General features: G+C 38.7%; 1 protein-coding gene across 5 annotated transcripts in view; it reads right to left on the bottom strand.

Annotated features, from left to right (window-relative positions):
• LOC140159316 (alpha-aminoadipic semialdehyde synthase, mitochondrial-like) overlaps nucleotides 1-21,130 on the bottom strand; it is a 46,317-nt gene that overhangs the window by 11,703 nt on the left and 13,484 nt on the right. For all 5 annotated transcript variants that reach the window (XM_072182743.1, XM_072182747.1, XM_072182746.1 and 2 more), the window contains 11 exons: nucleotides 20,119-20,246; nucleotides 19,068-19,351; nucleotides 16,366-16,477; nucleotides 15,150-15,209; nucleotides 13,918-13,988; nucleotides 12,056-12,174; nucleotides 11,278-11,407; nucleotides 10,740-10,850; nucleotides 7,537-7,645; nucleotides 2,709-2,785; nucleotides 429-663 (listed from right to left, as the gene is read on the bottom strand). In XM_072182743.1, coding sequence (XP_072038844.1) covers nucleotides 429-663; nucleotides 2,709-2,785; nucleotides 7,537-7,645; nucleotides 10,740-10,850; nucleotides 11,278-11,407; nucleotides 12,056-12,174; nucleotides 13,918-13,988; nucleotides 15,150-15,209; nucleotides 16,366-16,477; nucleotides 19,068-19,351; nucleotides 20,119-20,246 — 1,436 coding nt within the window. The remainder of the gene's footprint in view (nucleotides 1-428; nucleotides 664-2,708; nucleotides 2,786-7,536; nucleotides 7,646-10,739; nucleotides 10,851-11,277; nucleotides 11,408-12,055; nucleotides 12,175-13,917; nucleotides 13,989-15,149; nucleotides 15,210-16,365; nucleotides 16,478-19,067; nucleotides 19,352-20,118; nucleotides 20,247-21,130) is intronic.

The raw sequence follows: 21,130 nt of genomic DNA, 5'->3' as shown, positions 1-21,130 counted from the left end.
TAATAGCTAAGAATAAATACCAGACTCATCTCTGAAGTGGAGGTCACTTCAAATCATCCCCAAGTCACATTGTTAAGGAATGTTTTCTGTATTCCTAAACCATGTGACTTGGGATGATTTGAAGTGACCTCCAATTCGGAGATGAGTCTGGTATTTATTCATAGCTATTATGTGAAATGAGACACATGTAGCAGCCGACAAGTGCATCATTTTGATATGGATGTACACAATTAAGATAATCAATCAACCAACCAATCAATTTATTGCATTATTAAACAACTTCTACATTATATAATGCAAGATCTTATGGCAGGAGGTCAAGCATAGCAGAGCTTGAACATTTTTGGCCACCCTTAACAATAAGGACAATTTACAATTAAAAGACATATCCAGACATAATGACATCTGTAATTTTTATGGTAACCTACCTTATACCTGAGTGTTCCCCTAATTACAGTATGTGCAGTAGGAATACCATATGAAAATACGTAGCTAGTAGAGTCCCTATTGGGATAACCCTCCAGGTTAAATCCTGGCAGGAATTTCATATTTTTGACATTCTTGGCATCCATTAACATTCCTGGTGGGATATAGACTTCCTCGCCATCCATCAGGTATTTGGCATCCCTTACTAACGATCCCAGAGCAGCAGCTGGACTCCAGCTGAAATACAATCAATCAATCAATTAATCAATCCATCAAAAATGAAATTTACAGCATGTTGAGTAAACTTTAGCTGAATTTATACTCGATCGCTTAGTGATTGCGATGCACTGCTGCTTTTGGAAAGCGATGGACAATCCCCAAATTTTGCATTTATATACTAATCATGGCAATCGCAGATGACAATTAAAATATTCATAAGGCCATAAAATTGTTAGAACATCCATCGCTGTCCATAATCATTGCATTGAATAAGCTTATCTCTGAAAATTGATGATTGAGAAAGGTAAATTAATTAGCAAAATAATAGATCCAGTTGATAGGATATGATTGATTGATGCATTGACATGTCAAGCAACATCACTCAGAAGTTAAGATTTCTTCAAACTCCCAAAATCGACATCGTTTTTGCATCAGCGATTTGTATCGATTGATCAGTTTAATGCTCTGAAAACAGAGGTAAACACTGAGCATGAGTGACATTTCATTTCATTTCATATTTATTGAAAATAACATCGTGGCAAATAGCCAAATTGCGTCACTTTTTACAATATTAAAACATCAAAAAATTATTTACTATTATTACACATAAAAGTTATTAAAATACATATTACAAGAAATAAACATAAGAAAAACATATAATATTCAGAATTATATTGCACATAATTATAAAAGCTTATCTCCACACTCACCCCCATCACACCACACTCACACACACCCACTTGACACCTAAGCACACCTCTTACTCCCAAACACAGTGACCACAAATAATACTCGCCACACACCAAATCAAATAAGCATCAAAAGCATAAAAGAAACACAAAAATTATATTGCACATAATTATGAAAGCAAACCCCTTAACTAATCTTATCTCCACACTTATCCTCACAAACACACCCCCACTCACTCTTGAGCGCACCTCTTACATGTACTTCCAAACACAGTCACCCTAAATAATATGCATACACACCAAGTCACTCAATAGTCAATACACTCATATTCAGCTTTACATGCCACTTATCACACAACAAATGGATCTCAAAATGCTCAGTTGCGAAGCATGCATTTGCAGTTTTTGAAGTTTTTAACTAACAGACTATAACTATTTTAATTGGATTTTGGATTTGAATTCCTAATTCAATTTCTACACCTGATACGATATCACAACCAGGACTTTGATACCATGATATATAAAGAATAATTGTAATAAATCAATGGTATATAACCAAATGTGACCCTTATGATGCGGAATTGAGAAATGAATCTAGATTCTGTTGTTACCGTAACCACTCGGGTATAAGCCCACCCCCCTAGATGGCAGATTTCACTTCAAAAATGGGGGTGGGCTTATAACAGGGGAGGGGCTAGTACTTGAATTTAGAAATAAGAAAAATCATCCCCATTTGTATATGCCCAATGTACCAGTAATTTCTATCATCTTTGTCAATTTCTTAAAATTCTAAGTGTGGAATGTTAATTATCAGCTGATATTTGTTCTTTAGTGAGAGAAAATCATTGATTTGATTTAAGAACTTGGCCAAAATTTAGTACTGGGCTTATAGCCGAGTGCACCCTTGTTCCCAGAATGTTTTGAAAAATAGGGGGTGGGCTTATACCTGAAGGTGGGCTTATACCCGGGTGGTTACGGTAATAGCAGGCAGGTTTATATAATTCCTTGCTGAAGGGCAGTTCATGAATATCATGAATGAAACAATTACATATAATTGACAATAAGCCGATGCACTATAATTAAAAATTTCAGTTGAATGAACACAGCCTGACATAGCGTTACGAATTTTGCATACACTTTGTGATGAATGCCAGCAAGAGCGTAACGCAGAAGTGAATCCAACTCACTCATGATTGATTAGTATTTTAATTATTGTATCCAAGGTTGTGCATTCATGTTGTATTTTAAAATACTTGATATACGATCGCGGTTGGATCGTGAACAGCTGTTGAAAGCTGTATTCATTCAATTGAAATTTCTAGTAAAGAAGTGTATAAATGGATAAACAAGTGTTGGTAGTAAATGAATGCTTACTTGAACTTGTATCTTAGTGGATTATCTGAGAACTCTGGGGCTGGAAGACCACCGCACCATGATTCAAATGAAGTGACCTGTAATGGATGCAAACATATGGAAGACCACCACACCATGATTCAAATGACATGACCTATAAAGGATGCAAACATATCACCAGAATTCCCACAAAAAACTTGCAATTTAAAAAATGTCATAATTTTCCATGACTTCTCAATTTCAAACCAATAGATAGATGTTAAATATGTGAAATCCACACTAAAAATCTGCCGCCGGTTGATGTCAAGCTTTTTTTCTTTGCACAAACACTTGTTTTTCTGTCCCTCCCTCTCTTCTGCACTCATTGGGTTATTACAACAGTTGAAATCCATATATCCCCAACAGGGAGTGTAAATTTCGAATGGAATTTCCGGAATTTGCGACTCCATTTAAAATATATACCCCCTGTGTAGGAGATTACGGTTGTGCCTTCCATAGGGGGTGTATGGATTTCAACTGGAATAACCAATTTTATGAAGTTTGCATTTTCACTTTATATATCTCAATGACACTACATTTTGGAATTTCCATAACCAAAATCAAAATTCCATCTGTGAGAATAAGGTTGTGCTAAATTTGCCAGGTAGGCCCAAATTTCCATGACAATTTTTGAAATTACATGCTACTTTCATACTCGGTGAGAATCCTGATGATATCAAAATGGTGTGATATGCTAATTATGAATATTCAAATGATGTGGCCCATGATGTGACCTGTCGAGAATATAAAATTATGAATATTCAAATGATTTTTGTTGAATAGGTACATTTGTTTGCATTTTCCCCTCTTTATTTTGAAGATTCATTACGCCGATTTGTAATCAAAGTTATTAACAACAATGAATGCAGCGCTAATGTGAGCAAGGGTAACCCCAAAACGGGCCAAACTAGTTTCAGCTCGCTAGAAGTTGCAATCATAATTCCCAGCTTTTATGATCTCACTAGACCATGCTCTCAGTGTGGTTACGTGAAATCACATCAGAAGTATAAGATTGCATGTCACCCTACTACGCTAACTGCCGAACTCATTTTTTGTAATTTTAAGAACAAAGTGTAAAATATGGTTCAAGCATGCATTAAACACATGTATTCATGATTTAATGATACAAATTAAAGGGAATAATCTGAAATAATTAGGGTGATTACATAACTGATGCATGCTTGAGCCACATTTTGTACTTCATTACAAAAAATGACTTCAGCAATTATCGTAGCAGGCTGACGATATATGAAACCATTGATACACTTAGAAATGATGGTTGAGTATTTTAAAATTAACTCCCTTCTTGAATGGTAATGTAGATGGGTAAGATATGGAGTTATATGCATGAGACGGACGGCTTTACAGGGTAATACCATTTAATTTACCATTGTATGATAGCGCCATCTTCAGGAGGCTGCATGTCACTTGGCTCTCGGAGAATTTTCTTAAATTAAACTTTTTCCTGGACGTTTTATTGCTTTTATCATTCAGCTGTATATTGTGAGTACATTTCTGCATCCGATCGCTGCAATATATTTGACATTTGTATTGTGTTTTTGTATATTTAACTCATTATATTCTGTTCTGTTATGACTCGGCGTAGTAGGCATACAAATTCGGAACCAAAGTTTATACTTGTACATTGACTGGTTATATTGTACTTCTGATCGAACTAAATCAAAGGTGTGATAAACAACATTCAAAATCCTTCGATTGCCCGATCGATCCGTTCGTGTGGAATACGCTGACTATCCTCGGTATTGCCAGAAAGACACGGCGTGGCTGCCGTGGTGGTAAAAGGAAACAACGGCCGATCGAAGTTCAGATTCGCCCAAAAATTCAACTACACCTACTGAAAAGAAACTGTCTTTATCAAGTGGACGCTATCTTGTTGAATTACCTACTGCTCCAATTGTTGCCAAAAAACAGTTACCAAAGGCAAAAGCTTGTCTTGCGTCATGGAATGCACGTTCCATCAACAAGAAAACTACCTCTACTTGTGATCTGATTGTCGATGAGAATGTGTAGATCTTGGCGACGACAGAATCCTGGCTACGTAGCGATGGTCGAGACGACATTCCTCTCGCTGACATTATTAACACATTGCCACATTTTGTTGTGTACCATGCTCCTCGTCCAAACAACCAAAGAGGAGGTGGAATCTGTCTGGTAGTACATAAAGGGTTCAATGCGAGGCTAAATGAAACGCAGAGTTTCCAGTCATTTGAATACATGGATACTTTGTTATCAAGTGGATCCTCCTCACTCAGACTTATAACCATCTACCGCCCACCACCATCAAAAGAAAATAAGTTGACAGTAAAACTGTTTATGAGTGAGTTTCCACAGCTTCTTGAGTTACTTACCAATCGTCCCCGGTCGGCTTCTAATCACCGGTGATTTAAACTTTCACGTTGATGATGCGTCTGATCGAGATGCGATTAGGTTCTTGGATCTTTTGGATTCTTCCGGACTTCGTCAACACATCCAGGAAGCAACACACCGTAGTGGCCATACTTTGGACCTTTTCATCTCGCGAGTGTCCGATGAACTTGTCTCTGATGTGACTGTTGTACATGGCTTACCTTCAGATCACAAAGCCATCAAATGTCTTCTGGATATTCAAGAACCTGCTCAGGTAAAAGTTATTTTCGCGCCATAGATGTGAACAGTTTCAAGAGAGACATAGTGACATCCTCCCACATGCTCGGTAATGCTTCTCAAGACGCATTTGATGATCCTTCAATTCTCGTCGATCAATATGAATCCATTTTGTCTGGCCTGCTAGATATTCATGCTCCTATGCAAACACGGACCATCGTGCATAGACCGAATTCGCCGTGGTTTGATGAGAACCTGCGTGAGTCAAAATGTATAAAGCGGCGATTTGAGCGGAAGTGGTTAAAGACTGGGTTAGAAGTTGATCGCCAAGTATATACGTAGTACTGCAAAGACCATCGCAAGAAAGTTGAGGATGCAAAGTGTGAATACCATCATGCTAAAATCGCCGCATGTGATGATCGACAGCTGTTCAAGATTGTTGACAAACTCAGCAAATCAACTACATCTACTGTTCTGCCGGATCATTCATGTCGCAAGGATCTCGCAAACAACTTTGCACATTATTTCAAGGAGAAAGTGTATAAACTCCTGGATAAGCTTGACAACATTGATCCTCCTGAGTTGTCCATCACTTTGTCTGAGTCGTGTGAGAGTACATTCACTGCGTTTCGTGAAGTGTCACCTGAGGACGTCCATCAGATTGTGCTGAAATCGGCAACAAAATCTTGCCCCTTGGATCCAATCCCTACAGATCTGCTCAAGAAATGCTTGGATCCACTCCTACCGCATTTGACTAACATCATAAACTCTTCACTGCTCTCTGGTCTGATGCCCCCATCTCTGAAAGTAGCGCAAGTTACTCCCCTGGTAAAGAAAGCCAACTGTGACAGAAACGATATGAAAAACTATCGGCCGATCTCAAATCTTTAAGTTCCTATCAAAGACAATTGAGCGCGTATCGGCTACCCAATTGACAGAATATCTTGTGAACAATAATCTGTATGCATCTAACCAGTCGGCTTACCGGAAATACCACTCGACAGAAACTGCTCTCACAAGAATCCATAATGATATCCTTCTAGCTGCAGACAAACACCTCGAGGCTGTTCTAATCTTACTTGATTTCTCTGCAGCGTTTGACACGCTTTCCCATCATGCTCTCCTCGAACGTTTACGTATGAGATATGGTATACGTGGAACAGCACTTAAGTGGTACGAGTCATATCTGAAGAACAGATATCAAACAGTTGTCATAAAGGGTGAGACATCTGATAGTACCTGTCTCCACGAGGGTGTCCCTCAAGGATCGGTAAATGGTCCACTTCTATTCACACTGTTTTCTGCTCCTCTTGGTGATGTCATTGATGCACATGACATCAATTTTATGACTTATGCGGATGACACGCAACTTTACCTGCTTCTCCATCCAAGCGAACGCGAATCTGTCATCCCGCGGCTGGAGCGCTGTCTCCGTGACATCAAGACATGGACTGCTGTGAATAGACTGGTGTTGAATGACTCCAAGACGGAGGTGATTCACATTAGTTCCAAATTCGTGAAAACACCGTCTTTCCCGAAAATCACCATCGGCACGTCTGAACTTGAGACATCGCGAGTAGCAAAAAGTCTTGGTGTCCTATTTGATGGTTCCTTGGACATGAAAGATCACGTAAATAGTGTCGTTCGAGCTGCATCATTTGCCATTTACCGGATTGGACAACTTCGCCGTTATCTTGACAGGTGCATTTGTTTCTTTTCGGTTAGACTCGTGTAACGCATTGCTGTCACGGTCTTCAGGAATATCAACTCATGCGAAATTACAAAGAGTACAGAATTCGCAGCACGACTTGTAACCAAATGCGGAAAGCGAGAACATATGAAGCCTGTTCTTAGGGACCTCCATTGGCTGCCCGTGCAACAGCGTATTGCGTATAAGATCGCTTTGCTCACTTTCAAGGCACTGCACGGGGTAGCTCCGATGTTATTGACTTTTATTGATTCTTAACATGTTTCATTGGTAAATCTATTTAAGTGTAAATTAAGTGCATTTTAATCTTGTAGTTAACTTTTAATTTTGTTTAATATGTTGTTCTCATGTAAATCTATGGTATATTTTAATGGTTTTTAAGCTTGTTCAGCGCTTTGAGTTTGTTTTTACATTATAAGGCGCTTTATAAATTTTATTTATTTATTATTATTATTATTAATGCTTGTAGGATGAAATAGTAAGAATGTTAGTACTTACTTTGCCACCTTCTTCTTTGATTTGTGAGAAACTCTCCATAGCCAGCATATGATCTATTCCTGGATCCAGACCAACCTCATTAACTAGGCATATATTGGCATCCACAGCACTACAGGCAAACAAACAAAAAACAATTTTATAAATGAAGAATTGAACTTTTGTTCACAACACATAAAGTTGCTCACCTGAAATTTTCGGTTGTTATTACTACAACCTTCTTCAGCAGAATGATCCAGTTCGTTGATCGATTTGACGACTCTTGACTTGTGACGTCAGAACTGGATCGTAGACTCTTGCTAAGTTGTAGCGCCCCCCGTCCTTATTCAGAGAAGGTTGGTTGGCCCGGATGTGGATGGCCTCTTTGACTCCTCTTTCGAAGTACCGAGGTTCTCTGTCGAGGATCTGCACTTTCTCTAGGTCCACGTGATGTCCTGGGGACTCTATGTGTATGTGCTGAGATACCTCGGACGAGGTAGAGCTAGGCCGCCTGTGCTCAAGGAACCGTGTTTTGAGAGACCTGCCAGTCTCCCCTATGTATGATTCCGAGCAAGGACCCCGGGTGGTCTGACCCTGGCAAGGAATCAGATATACGGGACCCGTGACGTCCTTTTTGTCCGTTTTGTCCTTCGGCGCAACTAACAGTTGACGCAGTGTGCGCGTTGGCTTAAAACACACTCTTATGCCATACGAGCTGTAATGCGTTTTAAGGCATCGGAGATGCCTTTGACATAAGGGATAACGACTTGTCCTTTGTTGGTGTTCGTACTGTCCTTCGGCGGTTTACTTATGTCCTTTGGTTTGTTTAGCCTGTCAAATGCCCACTTGGGGTACCCACACTTAGAGAGGGCTTCAGTGATGTGCAACTTCTCTTCGTCACAATCTACCGGGTCGGAAATAACTGTCTCTGCGCGATGAAAAAGCGTGTGTATCACTCCCAGTTTGTGTTGTAAAGGGTGATTCGAAGAAAAGTTCAGATACTGGTCTGTATGTGTGGGTTTGCGATAGATCTTGATGTTGAGTGAGCCGTCCGGTTTTATGACTGTTAGAGTGTCCAAGAAGGCCAGAGTCCTGTTATCTTCACCCTCTGTGGTGAATTTGATATCCGGATCTAGCGAATTTAAGTGATCAGTGAATTCCTGGGCGTAGCGTTTCTTTAATTTGGTGTGGGTGTCGTCAACATATCTGAACCACCACAATGGAGGATGAGGAGCAGTAGAGATGGCCAATTGTTCCAAATGTTCCAAATACAGATTGCATACAATTGGACTGACTGGGCTCCCCATTGCCGCTCCGTGTATTTGTAAATAAAACACTCCATTGTAAACAAAATATGTACAACGTAAACAAACTTCAAGAAGTTTTACCACTTGGCCCGCTGACAGATTTGTTCTTTCATCTAGCGTAGTATCACTGATCAGATCATCACGAATTATATCGAGGGCTTTCTCTATAGGCACTGAAGTGAACAGGGCAGTGACGTCATAGGATCTAAGTTCTTCGTCGTCCTCTACCCTTTCGTTCTTTATGCGCTCGGAAAAGTCTTGCGAGTTGGCAATATGATGGGTAGTTTTACCAACCAATGGTGAAAGAATGTCAGCGATAAATTTGGCACTGTTGTATGTAATTGAGCCAACGCTACTAACTATAGGCCTTAGAGGTATGTCCTTTTTGTGCACTTTTGGCAAGCCATAGAATTTCGGTGGTGATTCTGTAGTAGGATAAAGCTTCCTATATTCATCGCGATTTATCGCACCTTCCTTTTCCAATTCTTGTAACACAGACACAAGTTCTTTCTTATATTTGGTAGTAGGGTCTTTAGTGCCAAGATTTGTGTAAGTAGTTGTATCACCAAGAAGTTGTTCACACTTTTGCTGGTACTCTGCCGTGTCTAATACAACAACAATCCTCCCTTTATCCGCTGGTAATATGCGTATGTCCTTGTCTTTCTTAAGATTGTCAACAGCTTTTAATTCCTCTTTATTCAAGTTATTGTCAAGTTTCTTCGGTCTACTTAACAAGTTAGCGACTTTCGATCTTAGCTCACCCCTGTCGCGATCCGATAGATTTCTACAGGCCGTTTCCGTGGAAGTTATTATGTCCACAACGGGAAATTTATTAGGCGCAACAGCGTAATTCAATCCCTTAGCTAACACTGATAACTCGGGATCATTCAGAATTCTTTGCGAGCAATTTTTCACCCACTTGCTAATACACTCCGATGCTAGGTTATTATTCAATTTCTTTGAATTAAGCTCATTTTTATGTTCCAACAAGCGAGAGAATTTATTTTGTTGCCGTACTTTTGACACTTCGTGCTCTTTTAATTGCGATTTTGCAGTACGTGATTTAACTTCCTCTTTGATCGTATCAGGTAACACACTACTGTCACTCAAAACGATGTTTTCTAGTCTTTGTTTTTCCTGGTTTAGATTGTTGATCTTATTAACAATTTGTCCGACTCTAACATTTAACAAGGCTCTCTCTGCGCGTCTTAAGATGTTATTCGCTTTGTTTCCTTTAACCGTACTGGACAGTCGTAAACTCACCGGTGTTATATCCTGGTGTTTGCAATGCAAAGAAAAACGGAGATGGTTCCGAAAACGTGCGAGAGTTTACGATCCAGTTCTGACGTCACAAGTCAAGAGTCGTCAAATCGATCAACGAACTGGATCATTCTGCTGAAGAAGGTTGTAGTAATAACAACCGAAAATTTCAGGTGAGCAACTTTATGTGTTGTGAACAAAAGTTCAATTCTTCATTTATTTGATTACCAACACAGATGAACTTTCATGATAGTAAAAAACAATTTTCCCTATTAGGCCATGGGAAAAAAACTTATAACCTAAATTCAAAATGTGTTTTTTTTTATTTTAAGAGTTGGAGTGTATGGTTCAAAATATTTATTGTCAAATTATAGTGCAGAGTAGGTTAGATGTAAAAATTGATGAAATGAAAATTATAGGCCTATACTGTATTTCCTCTTTTAAACGATTCAAAAGGTGGGCGTCTATCAGAGGTCATTTTTACAACAATGGCACCCTTAGGCTGTATCTGAGGAAGTGAACAACAATAATAACAACAACAACAACAACCAGATGCCATTGCCTCACTAGCTATGGATTGTGGTGCTTGAAGATACTTTGTAGTGAAATGAAATGAATGAATATTTTATCAAATTCTTAAAAACACACTCAAATACTTACGCTTGTTGTAGCGCCCTCATTTGTGGCGACACATAGCTGGTGGTGACCATGTTAACTTTGTGCTGTACACACTTCTTGGCAACAGCAGGATGAAACCTCAGAGGTAACAGACTACAGGAAAAGAGAAGAGAAAATACACCATTTTAGTAAAAACAAATAAAACACATAAAACACATTTAGCAAATACATGATTCAACACTTGAGAAAATTCCTGTAATCTTACTGGTTCTTAGCTGTGTGATATGACACGATATAGCACGGTTCAGCATGTGCACATTGATTCTAAGCTCTAGGTAATTCATTGTAAAATGTAGGATTTAATTTGAATGAGAATAAATGCATTGTTTTTAGCCGCTGTCGTGCATCTATCGTCTGATATAACACGGGCGACATAATTATTTTTGGTGTAAAACAACGAGGCAAATAATGATGTTGTTCTTCTATGACGTATAATAAAACTCAATTTTAGGATCCAAATTGGATGCTTGCAAAAAACCCCACAAAACAAAAGATTCCTTCTGAAATTCACACACTGTACCTCATGACTAAATCGTGCTCCTTGATGAGCTTATCTAGTTGGTCCTCATGAGTTTCCACATTATGGTAGACTGGTGATGTGTTCTCCCATCGATCTGCTAACACTTCTGCTTCTTCTTTGTCTGCAGATGCTGTCATATGAAAATGAAAATGTCGAATCATGCTGAATGGCAAGCCATGATTAGGAGGTGAACAAACTTTTTGAAAAATTGCAATTGCCAATGCAAATTTGGGCATACTTTTGGTCATAACTTTGTAATTATTTAATCTGCAAACATTGTTGAACCATCATTTTTTAAAGAAAATTGTCATCTTGAAGGAGATATTGTAAACTTCAAAATTTTATGATTCTACCTAAGTAGACTCCGGCAAGACAAACAATTTTTAAACACTATCTGGTAATAGTAAATAAGGGATGAAATCAAAACACGACCAACAGTTGACCACTGGTTATGCCCGGTTTCCATTGTTTAGAACAATAGAAACTGGACGGAACCAGCAGTCAACCGCCGGTCGAGTTTTGATTCCATCCCTAATATGTCAGTTTGTCATGGAAGGTGAGTAGCTATAATATATACTAGTAAGTAGATGGGCTTTCACGACGGGATTCCATAACAACTGAATTTTTATTTGGGTGCGCCGTCAGATATCACATTACCAATGCAGCCGGTCAATGCGTGAAAACTACAGTACTGGTGCAGCCAGTCACTGTGTGAAAATGGTCAAGCTTTCGTCAGATGTGGCTCTGACTTCATCAGGACTTTAGTTATAATACTTACCTACTGTGACTGCAACTGAACCATCTTTCATGAGATAATCACATGTTGATAACGCCATGTTGCCTGATCCAAGTAATAACACTTTGTGCTTGGCTGCTGAGACCGATACTGGAATTTCCCTGAAAACGCAAATAACACAAATTTTAGATATGACATGAGAAGAAAAAAAAACACACCTTGGTTTATGGTGCACTTTACCAACTCTGTGGGTCTTCAGCATACTTGACAGATTGTCACTGACCACTTATGCCCCAATGGTTTTTTCTATTTGAAATTCATACACCCTATGGAACATATGATCTTAATCTACCAAATCTGCAAGTCTTCAGCTTACTTGACAGATTGTCATTGATCACTTATGCCCCAATGGGCTATTCCAGTTGAAATCCATACACCCCCTATGGAAGACATGATCTTAATCTCCCACACAGATGGTGTGGATATCAAATGGGAGTCACCATTCAGGTAACCCCATTACGAAATTCACAGTCACTGTGTGGGAGAATAAGATTGTGTTTTTCACAGGGGGTATAGATTTCAACTGGAATCGCCCAATCACTTTACTCCAAGTCTCCAATAACATACATGGACTTTGAGTTAAGTAGCGCTCACCCCTAGACGTACCACAATAAATCTTTGCAAGCCAGGCTTAGTTTTGAGCAGGAACTCAAAGGCAACCAGCAGTAAATTCTTTTTCCAGCTAGCTCAATCTATCTTCATGAGAAAAAATTTAAACAATGGGGGGTGAGGGCTCTAACTTTTCTGGTTCATGAGAATAAGATCAAGCCCTGCCAGAAGCCCATATCATCTTTTATTCATTCATTAAAAAAATGTGCATATTTAGAATGGGTTCATCAAATAGTCTTGTCGTGTTGAAAATAGCAATTGTTAAATGTGCCTGCATTATTGTAATTATGCAAAATTTCTGAAAAAAATTATGAACAGATATATCAGCAGGTAAATATTTATTTATTTGCCTTCAGTTTTCATTTAAAGTTTACAACTAGTACCGCTGTCATTCCATCCACAATAAAAATGGACTGAAACATCCTTAAAAATTATTGGTCCATCGATTGATAACACATTATATTCCATGCCTATGCTCTCTAAATGTACTTGAATTCAGCCGAATTCAGCTGACGTCTGGCAATATCGCTTGTCTTACGTAAGAAGTCTCTTTTGTGTATGCTCGCGCTATTTTTTAGTTCGCTCAGGCACTCCTTAGCGTCAACCCCCATAAGCATTAAGCAACATGCCCACATTTTGCGGTACGGATTGGTCACTCTGTAAGCCCTATTTAGAGCTAATTTGTCAAGACCAAGTAAGACTTGGTCTTGACAGATTAACTCTAAATAGCTGATTAATTAACAGACCTGATGAACCTTTTCAGTCACTGTATAATCCCATTGATACTAGCTATCATATTCCACTGTTATGGAAATTACTGGTCTGGATCACTGTTCATTTAAGCAGATAATAGCCACTTGTCACACAACACTGAAAAAAAAATACACTGAAATCTCTCTGAAAACAATTACAATGTTGCTTTTTCTTTTGTTCTGGCAAATTTCAGCCTACTCAGCTATTATTTTGAGTGATTTCAGGGACATATTCATACAGTTTGTCCACTCTGAAGTACAAAGTGACAACGCTATACAGATACAGTGCGCAGTGCTGCGCCTCTGCTGCAGGTACATGTCTTCAAAGTCGGCACAATGTATGCATCCGCGTCCGTACATTGTGCTTCAGAGTAGACTGACTGTAGTATTAAGTTTTCATGAGATTTGGGATTGTGTCATGCAAATGTACTGTGGGTGTTGGCGTTGAAACCTCTAAAAAAACCCTTTTTTTAAACAACTTACATAGTTTTGTCTCGCAATGAGCTGATGTATTCATATTTCGATGTCAGTTTTCCATTAGACGCAATCACAGCCTGGAAGAAAACATTACATAATTAAGCCAAAGCTTAAAATATATGTCTTTATAATGAGGTAACCGATCCTATCAAAACAACATAAGTCCATGTATTAGTTACAAATTAAGGTATGCCTGTCATGTAATAAAATGGCCAATCCCTAATTTGCTGCTAATATGGAGTTATGAATCATATTGCTCATATTGAGTTATGAATCTGTACTACTTCTGAGCTCACAAAACTTTTATCATATTTTGACACAGACATTACTTATTGCCCATCACAGGAGCAAACTTGGATGAGGAAATGAGGTGGCTAGTTTAAGGCCATAGCAGTGGCTTGGACAAGCCCCCTCCCCAGATACTGGCTGCCCTGATATTTACGATTTTTTGTAGTTTTTAGCCCATTTTTGGCCATTTTCATCAAAGTTTTCCCCCCAGGAGAGTTGCCTTGCCCCCCTCCCTTGCCCACCATCTGAAAAAGTGCTGGATACGCCACTGTCATAGAGCCATAACATGGATTAAAACAATAAAACAGAGAAAAAATGGGACACTACATCAATGGGGGAAATGTTAACTCTCATACAGAGACCTAGTGCTTTTTGCACACATAATGAGACAAATAAAGCTGACACACAAGAGTAATGGTATGGGTTCTATAAAGAAGATCCCAAGGCTTGAGGAGTCTCATTTTCACCCTATGTGCACAATTTTACTCCGGAGCGGGAAAATGTCTAAAAACTTTTGTTTTGATATATTATTGGCTTTACACAAGAACTGTGATTTTTGGTTTCCTTGACTCATTTCAATACCAAATTGTATTAACCCTTTTTGGCAACAGGAAGAGAAAGAAGGAATGAATATAGAGAGATTCAAACCTGAACCCCCTTGCATGCCAAGCACTAGGTCGACGACACTTTGCTATGTGTCTTGCTCTGGCCTGGCCAGCGAAAGCGTGCCTATATATCTTTTAGGGCGATTGCGTCATCACATCACGTGGGATGCACGCACGAACAGTGCATATATTAAGTAGTATTTTGTAGTACCTGGTAGAGTTAGGGTTAATATGATGAAATATATTGCAGTTTTTTAGTTGAATCTCTAAAACTGGAAATGTGGCTCCTGCCATCCCACTCCCCTTAAAACACAAAAACTTAACCCGGTAAGAAACCATACTTACATCTCCAATTGTCTTACTGAAATTTGATATCTCAAACGGTACGCTGGCATCGGACGTTAACTGTTGGAAAAATGAAGCAATTCATTACAGCAAAGTAATTACATAAGAATTATGAAAACCAAAGATATACAGACACAAAACAACACTGCTTTGTTATCCTAACACGATCATTGCACAAAATTTTTATAGCTAATTGGGTTTTATTTGCCCCTCACTCCTTAATGCCATAGGAGCAGACCTTAAAATTACTGAACGCAATTGACTTTGACGCCCTATAGTGTTGCCTTCGTGCCCTACATTTCTGTCTATTTTCAAGCCATTGAAAAGCATATAATTGCCTGTGTACCTTTTTCAAATTGTCTTGGATTGGCTGTCCTTTCAAATTCTAAATTTGAGGGCTGAATAGCAGTCAAGATAGCGTAATCGACAAGGCGCTAGACTCAGGTGCATGAGGGTATGGGTTTGAGCCTGGCAGGGTCACTCATTCATTTGCTCAAGATTGTGGAACAAATTAGTTGCTGCTGTAAATTATACTGATGAAACTTGTACAAAACTTGGGGAGCTGATCCTGGCAGCAAACTTTTATTGTGGTATGTCTAGGGTGTGCGTTTCTTAACTGCAAGTCCCAGAGTTATTATGTTTAAATGGTTAGTGGAATGATTGGTGCTGTAGTGGTTTATTTTGTTAACATACCCACGATGTGACCAGTTATGTTTCATGATCAGTTCTAAATTCATATTCAAAGTATAGTGAATAAGTATATTTGGCAAGTGCCAGGATTTGTGCTCTTAAATTATCATATGTGATGTGATCAAGCAAAATGAGTCGGATGTCGGGAATATTGATTTTGAGATATAATCAAAAATAGTATACAACTTCCTTTGTATTTTATTGTTCTGAGCAACACTAAAATGGCCATATCTTTGGAACCACAAGTCTAATTATGATATGGTTTTCAGTAAAATGAAGCTCTGAGAATAGCGCATGAAATGAGATTAAAAACTGAATTTTGATTTTGATCGACATCCGACTCATTTTGCTTAATCACATCACATATTAGGATGACGATGCAAAAAAAAAAGGGCTATTTCAGTCAAAGACAAAACCTTAATCTCCCACACAGGGGGTGTAGATTTCAAATTAAGCCACCCATTCAGCCTATTTGGCTGTGCAATCTGGCAAAGAGGTGCATAAAAATGTTCAATATTGCTCTTACCAGTTCTGGAATGAATGAGTGAAACTGTCCACCAAAGAAATCGGTAGCTTCTCTTGGTAACTGAGTTGGCATGTTATCAATAGAGCATGTCAACACGCCATCACCAGAAAACCTGTGTAAGAAAATGCATAGAAAAAGATATTTAAGGAATGCTTATAAACTTATATTTAATTGCAGCAGTTTCACTTAAAATGTTATTATCATAACTTCTACTATAAAATCTAAATAATAGGCTACTCTTGTTGAAATCCATACACCCATTATGGCAGACTTACTCCTCAAAGGAAGTGTGAATTTCAAATAGGGTTAGCTGAATTTGAAATTCACACTCCCTGTGTGGGTGATTAAGGTCATGTCTTCCACAGGGGGTGTATGAATTTATGGAATAGCCCAGCTTTAAAGGCCCAGATTTATTGCTATTAATTCTAGCAAACTATAGGTATTTCAGTAAATTCTTGGAAAGGGTGGAACACTCTGCATGTTTTTAGCTCCGCAATAAACATGGGTGTAGAACCAGAAGATTGCATGCACATACCTTACAATGCGTACACACTTAATACGCTACATGTACGCAACAGGTACATTAAACCTTGGCCAAGAATTACTTACAATATCTATAATCAGTCCAAGAGAACGCCAAATATGGATCAGGAGTATTACATAATAATACCCTGCTATGACAATAGCTGCACTAGGTTCATCGTATAATCTCCTTATGTGGTTAGCATGGCTGGGCCAGGAAATCCACAAGGTCAGCCAATGTATGTACATGTATTCGGTACATGTACCATATCTTTTACAATGGGTGATAAATTTCTGGTTTGTTTTATTTCAAAACGCAACATTCGATATTCTAAAGCTTGGTCCAAATCCAAGAGAAGAACCAACTCTAGTAATTTATGTGGTTTCAAATTATATCAGACGTTGCCGCTTTTGATAGAAATGGTGTTTGTTGATGTGCACAGTTTCCCATTAGATCATAACATGCTGTTGTACATCCAAGGTCAAAGGTCTTTTAATCCATATTTGGCGCCGTTCTGGGACTGATAATCATATTATTTCTGTTCAAATGAATTGGAATATTATAAAAGTGAGCAGAATTCGACAGTATTTAGTGTTTTGGTTGTATAATATGTTGCTTGCAATGACTGTTCTTTTTCCGACCTTAATGTGTTATTTATGCGCTTTTGGTACTAACTTTTTGACCTCCCAATAGTCACCATAGTCATCAAAGTGACGACTATTTGGTGCTTTCTAGACAACTAATAAAAGTAAAGGTAAAGAAGACGATCCTGCATAAACAACAAAGATTTATCCCAGGCTCCGATAAATTTTTTTTTTTTAATTGCCCGATCGGGCAAGCTTAGGTCAACTTTTGCTTGCCCGATTATGCCCGAAAATTTGAGAAAGAAAACCATCAACAAGTTGCAGTATTGCAATAGCTAAAATTGTCTAAAAATAGCACAGGGTACCGCAAATCATGGTACGACCTAGTTGACTCACTTGAGATGTTCCACTGGCTCTTTCAGAATCAGCCCGATCAGGAGCATCTGCATCTTTCCACTTGCGAATTAAAAATTAATCCATGGTGGAATAATATTTCCAAAGAAATTAATTAATTGTTTACGTTAACATCAGAACAACATTGTGCACTGATAACATGTGCAGTGTGTCGTGACCTGATTTTAATCGTCAGGGAAAGCCCCTTGTTGTTGCTGATGCGTCCGGCCGATCCTCAATATCTTTTGGTAATTCAATAATAAGCACAAGAAGAAGATCAAAGAGCCGCTGTGGGCTGTGAGCCTGTGGCTATAATGTTCTATGCAAATTAGATGACTCTCCCAGGGCAGGCTTGCGACGGCCGGCAACCGCGTGCGCTGAATAATTCATGAGTGCTGTACGTACATGGTCCTATTATACAGTATACGATATACACTGTACGTGTTTCGGGGTCAGGGAAAAGGCATAACGTCATCAGACTGACCTCATTAATAATTAAAGAGTAAACATGTGCTTGTACGGTAACATACACTGCGATATGCACTCTACATGTTTCGGGGTCATGGAAATACCGATTGACCTCATTAATATTGCAAAACATTTGAAATGGGGGATTCCCGGTTCCCACGATATGAACAGGTGATATGTACAGTGTAATCAACTAATCATGTACTAGCATGTATGTTTTGGAGAATAGCCTGCGATCAATAACAATTAACTGTGGAAATTAGTACAGAAATATATTTTGTTTGTTTGTCTGCATTGCTATTAATGTAAGTAAAATATGCAAGTCATAATGGCGTCTTTGCACAATAATTTTGCAATTGCCCGATCGGGCAGAGTGCCTGGTGATTTAGCTTGCCCGGCAGTATTTTTAATTGCCCCGGGCAATCGGACAGGCGATTTATCGGAGCCTGATTTATCCTTCCCCTTTCCCCATCAATCAATGTTGGAACACATTGGCATTTCCATTTGCTTAAAAAGTTACCTTTTTCAGAGTCGTCTTCATTCAGCGTGATGGTGTCGCAAGCTACGTCGTTGCTAACCAAGACTCTGAAAAAGGTAACTTTTTAAGCAAATGGAAAGAATGACACAAGTCCAATATCAGTATCTATGCTGCTATTGGCATTTCCGCTTCTTTACACGCAAAGGGTTACAAGACTTTTTACCCAAATTGTAGAGGCTTGCATTGTTCACCCTACCTCAAACTTTTGAAGATTTCATGTTTGTGATCGGCATCATAGAGACAAAATGGTGACTCAATGCTGGAACAATCTGTGATGAATTCAATGGAGCCACCAGGGTCAGCTGTGATGTCACATATAGCTATGAGACGATGAGGTAGATTAGGGCATCCCGGCATCTCTGGCATCTTGGCAACGGTATCGCCGCTTAGTAACATCTTAGTGTCCATGTTGGCTAGAAATCTTGGATGGTTGGTGTTCCAGAAGATTCCGTTGACTATACATGATGACCATGGTGCAATCTGTCGGACAGGGGAAAGGACGTGTACAAATTAGTATGGTAGTGCAGATACTAATTTATGTAATACTGGTACACAAACTTTTCATACACCTTGCAACATAACCACATCAGTAAAAGAATACTCTGCACAGTCTGCAATTTACTGCCATGCCAAATGTGGAAAAAATAATCATGATGATAGAATGAATTGCTATCAATAAATGTAAAAATTTTTAACTAGGTCCTGGAGACAAGGCAGAAATTTCCACTAACTGTTCAATTTTTAATTAAGAGCCAAGATAGTAACCCATTCAATTGGCTATGCCATGTGAGCGACTATAGGCCTTGTCCTGTTTGGTGACTTTGAACAAAAATAAAAACAAATTTGATTGGTAGCAGTGGCGGCGGAAACATTAAAATTTATAGCGGGTCGGGGGACGAGCACATTTTGTTCCGGTTTTCTGGGACTTTTTTGTGGGAGAAAAATTTAAATTTCAAACTATTTCAGCCCCAAATTATGTGTGTTTTGCTATTTTATGGGCCAGTGCCCGCTTTGTGTGTAAAAGTATACAATTTTACCATATTTTGGCCCAAAACACAACATTTTTCCATGCTAAAAAGGGAGATGCAAAGGGCAATTATTGCTTTATTTTTTTCTTCTTTGATAAATTTTAGGGGGGGGGGGGAACATCCCCCCTTTCAAAACTTTAGGGCGACGTAATAAACATCCTTTGCTGAATCGATCAGAGAGTAAGTATTAGTCACATAAAAATATACACCATTACATACCTTCTCGCTGAAGACCGAGCGATATAATTCTGGATGTGCATCATATTCCTCTCTCACAAATGGGCCACCACCTCTCCGTACTATGTGATCTTTACGATGCACTGTAGTTGCATATACTTTTCTGGTATCTGAAATGATTGAAAGAATGTATATACAGGTATTATTCAAATAGCAAGTAATATATTGTCACCCTGCTACGATAATTGCGCATGTCATTTTTTTGTAATTTTGAGAACAAGTACAAAATATGGTTCAGGCATGCATCAGTCACATAATCACCGTATTCATGCCTGCAGCCTGCTTATTCATTTCATTTGTCTCATTATCATTTGTTCTTGGGCAAGGGTTAGTGAATAATTATGTTTAAATGCATTTTTGAACCATTTTTTGTACTTGTTCTCAAAATTATAAAAAATTACTTTAATCAATTATCGTAGCAGGGTGATGAAAATTATGTAAGAATGAGAAATAAGAGAGAAAGAGAGAGAGAGAGAAAGAGAGATATATAGAAGAGGGAGAATAAGAAAGAAGAATGAGACAAAAAGTGGGGAAAGGATGAACCAAGAAAGGAAAAAGAAGAGAGTGAGGGAGTGATAAAAAGAAAAAGAAAAAGAGGGATGGTGAGAGGAAATAAATGGAGTGGATGGGGAGAAAAAAAAGAACTAGAGCTACTGTGGCTCACGAGCCACAAATGTCAGGCGATGACTTCTGATTTACCTCATTTGACCTTTGACCTCGGGTAAACGTGAGTTGACTACTCATGCTATCTCAAATCAAGGATAATTTGCATCACATTTAAGCCCAATCGGGCCTATTTTAACATTTGACCTCATTTGACCTTTCCTGTCCTGTAACCTTGGATGACCTTTACGGTTTTATACTCCCCAAGTGTCAGGGATCATTTCCATAAGTTGTTACAGCCTGATCGGAGCAATATTTAATTTGACCTGACCTTTGACCTCAGATGACCTTTATAGTTTCATACTCCCCAAGTGTCGGGGATCATTTTCCC

The sequence above is a fragment of the Amphiura filiformis genome, chromosome 8 (assembly GCF_039555335.1).
Source record: "Amphiura filiformis chromosome 8, Afil_fr2py, whole genome shotgun sequence".
Classification (NCBI taxonomy): domain Eukaryota; kingdom Metazoa; phylum Echinodermata; class Ophiuroidea; order Amphilepidida; family Amphiuridae; genus Amphiura; species Amphiura filiformis.
Note: the sequence above shows the minus strand (reverse complement) of the source record. Positions and strands in the feature narration are given on the sequence as shown.